Below are 9,110 nucleotides of genomic sequence, written 5' to 3' on the forward strand. Positions count from 1 at the left end.
CAGTATTTGTATATATATCTAAAATGCTATGAGGTGAGCTGCCTTGTTAATGTCAACAGTTCACCCAAACCTAAGCCTCCATTAGGGGTGTGTAGCTAAAATTACATGACAGTCTCAACTTAATACTTAAGTCTGTGATCAGCTTTGAGGCTGCAGCCTGGCCAGTTTGAGTGACCTGTTAAAATGATGGCAAATGCCTGACAAACCACTGAGTCACAGTGAAATCCACCCAAACTGCTTCCTCCTCTTTTCCCTCTGTTGCTTCTTATGACACATAAACCAAGCAGACTCACATGCAAAGGCCCCCATTGGAGCTCAGACAGGGGCCAGCCACCATGTTACAAACTCGTCGCCTATGTCTGGCATCCTGACAAATATCTGAGGCACTCACTTACCCAAAGTATGCCCTCACACACATGTGGCAACAGTACTGTGTATGTTGAGCTTCTGCTCTGGCCTGGTTCACAGCACAGCCTAAAAAGCATGGACAACCTGGGTACTCCTGATCTTTTCTGACAGAATCAGGAAATTCCATTAATGCTCCTAGATATCAACCATTCCAACTCTCTCTTTAAGTATTTATTCCTGCTCCATCCAGCAACACGTCGAATGAGGGTAGTCCCTCACACAGCTGATGAAGAGCTCTCAGCTGTAGGTATTCATGACCATCTTGTTGTCTGGATTTTTACCTTTTTTTGGCCTAAAAGCTGCTAGTGTAAGAGATCAGTACCATTCAGATCAATACAATTTGGATGACTTTCTCCTAAAAGTGCTATCAATTCCAGTTCAGTCTCAACATATTTACCACTAAGTAGCCCAGAAGGGATAGCCCTCACACCATATGGCCAGATTGTCTGGTTACAATCTGCCAACTCGATCTGTCCAGTCAGCTGAATGCACACTGTAGGTCTGATGGTACGGTTGGGTTTTCTACAGCAGCAGAGCTGTTAATAATAGATACAATGCACAAACGCTACTTGTATGACTGTCTGCTCTCATTTACTAGTGTTTAATTATCTTTTCAGTGGTGAATTATATGAGATGATCAATACCATTTTATTGTCTGTAGGTAAACATGGAGCTACAGCTAGCAACTTAGCATAGCATAAAAACAGGAAACCACTGTCCAAGGTTAAATCTGCCTACCAACACCTCTGACTCACTAATTAACACGTTTGTTAAATCTGTACAATCTGCCATTTTACTGGGGGTTATGTGCCAAACTATTTCTTGGCTTTGAGCAGTTGCCAGGGATCCAGCAGAGACTCCAGGAAGTTAATGCTCCCAGCTAGGAAATAGTCCATCAAACGCCCCCTTTTAAAAGACACAGAGAACTGTTGTTTTTAACAATTTGCTTTTTGAGCAGATTAAAGAAATGAGCTATAACATGTTCATTAGTGAGCTCGAATTAGAGAAGCTATTTTGGTGGATTTTGTTACCTGACTTGTTTCCAGTCTTTGTGCTAAGCTAAGCTAACCAGCTGATGGCTGTAGCTTCATATTTAACACACACGGAGACTGTCTAATGGAAGTGAATAAAAGTATTTGCCAAAATGTCAATCTAAAGCTTTAATGTGAAGACAGTATATATTCTGGGTCAAATAATAAAAGCTGTAAAGTCCTCTCACAAAAAGTCAAAGTGACATCTGACGTCTATTAGGCTCAAACCCCTGAGCCGGCTAAGACGTTTCAGCAAATGTCCCAAAACTAATTTGAACCAAAATCTAATTGGTGATGTATTTTCACAGTCAGCGGTCACCCATATTATTTTAAGATGAACTTGAGATGGCGTCAAGAATGACTGCAGATAATTTAAAGCTGAGCTTTAACCTTAATGTACCTCTATAGTGAATGTGGCACTGAACTGATAAAGCAACAAGAAAATATGTGTGCAGCAAGAAACATTTTATGGAGAAATCCACTGCATCAGTGTTGTCTCTATCACACACACACACGCGCGTGCGAGAGTTAATCATCACTAATAACTCATCTGAATGAGCACCAAGACTTCTGTGTCATGTCTTACCCCAAGCTCTCTGAAATCCCCTCTCTGCAGACTGTCCTGCCAAGTACAGAGCAACTGATTCCCTCGTTTAAGAGATGAAAACTAGGATCATGCTTTGACGTGAATTTCTAACCTCTAAGAAAATGATTAGTTTTTTCCTTTTCAATTAGAAGGGTGTTATGGATATATTTTAGAGCTTGGCTGTCATTCCTAAACTGCATTCAGTGCTTGTTGAGTCTGAAAAACGCCAGGCTTACCAGCATGTAATAAATAATTTCCCCATTTTATTCATTTTTAAGTTGAGAACATCAAGGTCCAGGTCTCGCTCACTGACCGAGCCCCATCCATCATTTCTGTGCTGTGCTGTTTTGAACACTGCATCCCAGAGGACACCACTAACTCACATGAAGTCCTCCATCTGACATTTAGTGTCTTCATCCTCAGAAACCATTGGATTTACCCAAAACCATTAGCATGACCAGTCATTTCATGTCATTTCCATTATGTACATCACAGCATCTGCCTGAGTTTTTTTTCAACAAACAAGATGTTATGTGCTTCTTATTTTGTCTGACAAGTGCATCCACACATCCCTATTACCTCCACAGTAGCATGATGGAGGCCTAGCATGAGCCTGGAGGGGGCAGGTGGAGGTGTGGAGACCCCCTCACAATTACACACTACCAGATGTAAGAAAATGAAATAAGCACAACTGCTCCTGATTAACAGAGGGTGTTATCGTGGTAATAACAACTATAGCTGATTTGCAGCATTGTTGTTGATCACAAACATAGCTCAGATGATCTCTTCATACACAATATTTTCATAAACCTCAATCAATGTGTTCCAAGGCGCTGATACAGACCCGGAAACTGCCAAAAAATCTGCACTTACAACAGCCAAAAGTAATTTTTCTTCAGCTTCCTCAACCTGTTCTGAGAGGCAGGACATAATGTTCGACTTCTGTAGGTGGTAGAGAACCCGTGTCTTGTCTCCAAGGCAACTAACATACAAGCACAATTGTGTTTATGATCACCCCGGAGCTCCCCCTAATATTTTCTTATTATTGTGACTATGTGTCATCAGTTGAGTTGAGCTCCACTTCACTGATTCTTCAATATAATCCAGAGAATGAGATCAACTAAAGGCAGAAATTAAAAAAAGACTCCTCCACATCAAATTTTTGATGAACAGATCAGAAAGATTGTGCAGTAATATTTCCTCTTGCCAACAATCATCCTTAACATTGTTTCTTTTTTCCTGTGACAACATAAAATCTCCCTGCTTTATTTCTTTTCATTACTGAAACAATGTCAACTCAAAGAAAACTTAAAAGCCTGGTGAATGTCCCCATCCTATTCAAAATGAGGGAAGCTTTTAGCCACACACTGGCTACCGTTAGAGTAGATTTTAATATTTTATTTTGATATTAGGGCTTACCTGGGTCTGGTTCCTGCCATTATTAGTCCTTGAAATCCCTATGTGACCTGACATCATGAGGCTGAGCTGTAATGTTATTTTATTTCTATTGTTGTTGCTATTTAATTTGAAAAAAGTTTCCTGAAACTGAAAAGATAAACTTGAGATACTATTGAGCCACTCTACGTAAGTTTGGTCCACAATTGTTATCATGATAGGTTTTTAATGGTGGGGTCGATGGTTTGGACTAAACTGTGATCAAACACCTGAGATTGTCAGATGACTCTGCCTTGTGGCTATTTTTAGACGGTAATTGCCCTTTTGTTACAGCCTGGTAAACAAAAGATGAATCCAGAGCGATTATCTGGTTATGACTCTCAGTGGGAGCACAGCCTCCAGCTTTTTCCTCTCTGACCAACAGCGGCTCAGCCACATGTAGTTCATTGCCTCTGCCATGTCATTAATGAAACCCCTAATTATTTCGCTAAGCTGACAGCATCCCGATGTTTGATCGATGGCGGTCTCTTTTGACCTATTGATGTACTCCGTCAGTATCCAGTGAACACACAAGCAGAAAAAAAAACACTATGGTGCTTCCTCCCTCCAGGGACCATGTGACCACAGATAAAGATCATCCAACAGGAAGCCACTGTTGTGCTACTCTAAGCTTGGGCAACCAGCACAGACGCATCTTGGAGATTATCCTGTTGATCTAGAGTAGTCTAAACACTGAATAATAATGTCTTGTTAAAACAAACAATCACTTTAGCCTCCTATTGGTGTGGAGCCATCATTTCCAAAAGCTCATTATCCTAAACAGGATGACAATTAAGTCAATTTTCTCATGAATCACTCTCTTGTCCGAACCTCTGGTTGCAAGTCTGACCAAGTTTATCAATAAAACCTTAGAAGAAACGTTCCTTTTAGACAAATTATAATATTTTCATATGGAGTTTTGGCCTGTGTGTACTGCCTGGATGCTGGTTCTAATTTGTGGCTCTTGCACATGGTAGTCTTATTGACATGTGAAGCACGCACATGCTGTTGCCATTTCTGGAACATGAGCATGGTAGTGTTTGCTTTTCAACCTCAGCATCTGCTGTGGGTTCCTGCAAGTGAAAAATTATAAAAGCAGGTTCTGAATCCTTGCCTATGTCAAGTTAAAATGGATTTCTGTCTCAGGAGATGCATCGTCACACCCAGCTTGCTTTCTGAACGCCTTCAACTAGCAACACTGCTGAGCTTTCTTCACAACTCCCCCTTTCGCCTCTGACTTCAGCCAACTCATCAACAGGGGTCCCTTTTATCTCTCAGGAAAACAGGTGGTTATGATTGTTAGTCAGCGTCCATATGATGAGAAGGATTCTCCCTCCATGTGTTTTCTATTTGGAATGCTGCATTTGCTAACGTGCACACTCAGGTTTGGGAGGGACGCGCCAGATATTTCTGGTTACGCCTGCGATGCTACTCAAAACACCACCACCCACTCCTGCTCAGCTGTTTCGGATCATTCCACAGTGAGGGCCATGTGCCACTTTGACTTTATCCCATGGAGAGACTGTTGTTGCACAGATATCCACGTGGATGACTGCAGTGATTTAGAAATGATTACAAAATTGAAAGTGAAAAAAAAGTGAAAGTAATTACACAACTCCCTGTTAGGCAATAAGCACAAGCCAGACTGTGGTAACTGAAGAATTCCTTCCTGCCGTCACATCTGAGCAGAGACCAAAACAACAGCTATAACAAATGTGTTGCCACTGACACCTCTCACTCAGAGGTGTCTGCAGAGAAGAACTCCTGACTTGTAACAAAACAAATCCTAAGCAGCAAGAGACTCCTTTTTGTTTGTCTGTCCCTGTTTTACTCTGCCATTTACTGTCTCCGCAGTAAAATGTCAGACTGTATATGACTTGCCCACGGGGGCTGTACATGCCATTCAGAGAGTGCTTCAAACATTTGCTCAGAAGCTTTGGGTGGGTAGGGAAACATCTGACAACATGCACCTCCGAGGGGAACCACTATCAACAGTCATTTCGGGGCGCACCAACTCCTGCCATTCCACACAGCGATACCGCACATGCCAAACAATGAAAAAAGTGCCAGCACTCGGCTTGAATTTAGACAAATGTTTGAAGAGTGGGCTGGGTAACGTCTCCCAACAAGCACCACAGTTATGTGTGAGTTAGTGGATGTTCTCTGAGTGATGCAATGACTTATCAGCAGAGAACACAGGAGAGGCTCAACAACAATCCAGTGGACAGATTTCTCCCTTATCTTATCCATTCAGATAAAACGAGGGCTCCGATTGGATTAGGCTGACAGCCATGAGTGAAAACAAAGACAGTGTCAAGTCACTAAAATGTCAGTTGTCTCAGGAGGAGAAATCAGTTTTAACACCTGAGCAAGTGTGAAAGCTGATAGACTCTCCTTTTCAGGTAGTAATTTTGATTTATTAGGTTTTTAAGATTACATTTTTGCCCTATGATGAAACTTACTCTTGTTGATCCACTCAATTTCAAAAATGTAGCAATAAAGTCTGAAATGTGCAGACGTCCGCAGGTGTTTCTCATAAGAGTCAAAGCAGTGATCTCAAAGTTTATATTTGCTCAGTACTAATCCATTTTGAGCATCTTCCAAGCTCCCACATATCTTCACCGTGCTCTTGGCAGGAGGGTTCTGGCAGATGTCCTCTTAAAATCCATACCACTTTCTTTGGAATATTTTAAGTGAAACAGCTCAGGTGAAGCCAACAATGGAAAATGTCAATGCATTCCATTAGATCAGATTGGAAGGTCTGCTGTAAGCATGTGTACTTAAAATAACAATGGCCCTCGTCTTTCGCTGTGCTGACAGATGACTGGGCTGATATTTGCAGCTAAGTTCAGTCATGCTGGCTTTAGCCTTCACTTGGAATGGCTGGAGCTGCGTCACCATTAAGATGATAGCTACCCAAAGAATGCCATGAATTGAAAATAACAAGCACCTCTCGCAGAGACAGAAATAACACGTCTGTGTGAGCTACAGAATAAGAAGCAAAGCCTAACGACACATCCATTCCTCTCTGAGTTCCTTACTTGCTTTATGGCATATCAAACACTGAATTTGGACCAGAGCTATTCCAAATTACATGAAACATTTAAATTACAGTCAGTACCTATTAGTAATCAGTGCCTAACAGCACAAATTAGTAATTCATAACACGGCTTGTGGCCAGCTTCAGTCAGGCCAGATTTGTCCTGTTTCTAAAGACAGCGGCAGTGCTGGCTGGAAGCCAGTCGGCCACATGGCTAAGCCCTGTCCAGGCAAGACAAAAGAAATTCTTAAATCTTCGCCAGTTCACTGCCCCCCCGAAAATGTCAATTGTGCTGCTACCCTGCCCTGTCACAAATTTACTCAGGGGAACATCATTAAAAGACTTTGAAATGTAAAAAAAAATCTGCACACAGCCTCGAGGTATGTCGAGAGCACAGCAACAGATTTCAAACAAGCTCTACTGCTATTCCTAATTAAAGCAAAGAGAAAAAAAGCCAATTCACACACCTGAGTGATCACAGGAGGTTCTTATATGTGTACTTCCCTTTGATCTGTACCTCTATCCTCTCACACCTTACTTAATCTACGGCCAAGGGGAACAAGAGAAAAACACATTTCATGCCAAGCTGTTGTGGCGCACTTGTTGTGGAGCACTTATTCATGCATTGTCAGAAAAAAAATCCTTTTTCTTTGAGTAAAATGTTTCTCAAAGACATTTATTCACTTAAATGAAAACTAACTTTCTTGGATTTCTAAACCAAGTTTTTAAAAATTATTTCATGAATTGAAGTAGGACCTCAGACCACTGAACCTTATACCAAAGCCAGGCACAAGACATTGTCTGTATCAGAGATGCATTCAAGGCTAAATCCCTGCTATTGCTTAATTTTATGAATATTCTCCCTTTTTGAGCCTGAAACAAATTTACAGTATGTAATATATAGTTTTATATGGTCCTAAATTTTTAAATAAGTGTGGTAAAAGTTTGGGAGCAGCTGAGAGCCAAAGTTGTGTAAAAGAGTCATGATTTACCAAAGAAAAAAAATACACCAGTAGCTTTTTGCCTGTCTATAACAGGTACCCTAATTATCATGTCACCCCTGGAGAATGTATTTAAATATTTATACCAGATACCAGATATGATTTAACTCTTCCTCCAAATCTAGGCGAAACGAGAAACTGACTTTTAATGAATAGTACACTCCTGGATTAAATTAACTGCTCGGCTCTTACAGGTGTGCGTTCGTCGTTTTCAGCCGTAGCTCTGATAAACTAAGGATATCGGGTTCTGCGGGGGGGGGGGGGTTACTGAAACGAATTGATTTTCCGACGCCTGTTTCTGTTTACCAGCTCAGCTCTGGAGCGGTCTGAAAGGGTCCAGCAGCAGCGGGAGGAGGAGGAGGGGGCAGAGGACAGTCGCTGGCCCGGCTGGCTCCTCCCGCGGGCAGCCTTCTTTATTCCGCCGCAGAAAAAACCGTTATCTCGCATCACTACTTCCAACATCTCCGCCACCACCGCGGCTCCTAACCCGCGTTCAATAGTTAACGGCACGAACTTGAAAACTGCCTTAATTCATATTTAATTCACATACAGAAAGTCTCTCTCTCTAAACTTGAAAGACTGAAACTTTTTTCCGAAGTGAGGACAAAAAAAAACGTGGTGGCTTAACCACCAGACTCCCAAATGTGCCGCTAACCGAACTGATGCTGAGCCGAAAATGAGTCTTTCTATGCTAATACGCGACAGTTTATCTAACATACAGCAGCATTATTCCGGTAAAAACAGCGAGGGAGCGATGAGTTTGTATCACAATAGCTGCTTAAAACCATCGCTTGACCTGCACATTTGCCAGTCATGTTGACACTAAGTTGTATTAAAAATGGCGACTGCATTATTCACTTTGTTAAGAGAATTTGTAACCCTAATTTACTTCTCGTCGTGAGGACTGGGCTTGCTGTCAGTCTGTCAGGAGTTTAACGTTAGTTGCGTCCACACAGGGCTACTTCTGAGCCACAATCTGATTTTTTTACCTAACGTCGGTGTAAAACCTCGACCAAACAGATGAAGAAGTAAATAATATTTGACAAACACAGTCCTCGGCGTGAAAGGTGGTAAAACAGCAGCCAGTTAGAATGATTTTTGTACTTACAGTGAGTTGAGAGGAGAGTCAGGAGGCAAGCCAGACGTGCTTTCGCCATCTTGGAGTCGATGCAATGCTCGGTTTGACTGGCCGTACATGCGCAAAGTAGCCTAAAGAGCTTTGGTGTCGATGGAGAGAGGGAGAGAGACTTAGCCAGAGACTGAGAGAGAGAGAGAGAGCGCGAGAGGAAGGCAGAGGGAGGCAGAGGGAGGGAGGGAGGGAGAGGGAGGGGTATCCATTATATTAGGTTTCCATAGCTACCGAAAGCATCACTCACGCAGACAAGAATTTATAGTTGACACGATGTGGGAGGCTTTTACTACTGTGGCCTTATGCTATAGGTGGGCAGCAGCTGGGAGCACAGATAGGAAACCACCAGCCTCCAGTCGTGTATGTGCTGTGGGGTGCAAGTGAGATGAGCAACAGTAGAGCCTATTTAACAGACCACATTCCCAGTTTTCCTCAGTAATATGGAGGGAGGCACTATTATAGTTATTCAGCTTTAGGCTAT

The 9,110-nt window shown here is 42.2% G+C and overlaps 1 protein-coding gene across 2 annotated transcripts in view; it reads right to left on the minus strand.

The window, feature by feature from the left end:
• Positions 1-8,766, minus strand: part of LOC139607688 (junctional adhesion molecule 3B-like) — a 34,609-nt gene extending 25,843 nt beyond the window's left edge. For both annotated transcript variants that reach the window (XM_071460789.1, XM_071460788.1), the window contains exon 1: positions 8,609-8,766. In XM_071460789.1, coding sequence (XP_071316890.1) covers positions 8,609-8,657 — 49 coding nt within the window. In that variant the 5' untranslated portion in view covers positions 8,658-8,766. The remainder of the gene's footprint in view (positions 1-8,608) is intronic.
• Positions 8,767-9,110: the final 344 nt, after the last annotated feature.

This window comes from Trachinotus anak, unplaced genomic scaffold (assembly GCF_046630095.1).
Source record: "Trachinotus anak isolate AG129_WGS33_773 ecotype Australia unplaced genomic scaffold, CSIRO_AGI_Tana_v1 ptg000024l, whole genome shotgun sequence".
NCBI lineage: Eukaryota > Metazoa > Chordata > Actinopteri > Carangiformes > Carangidae > Trachinotus > Trachinotus anak.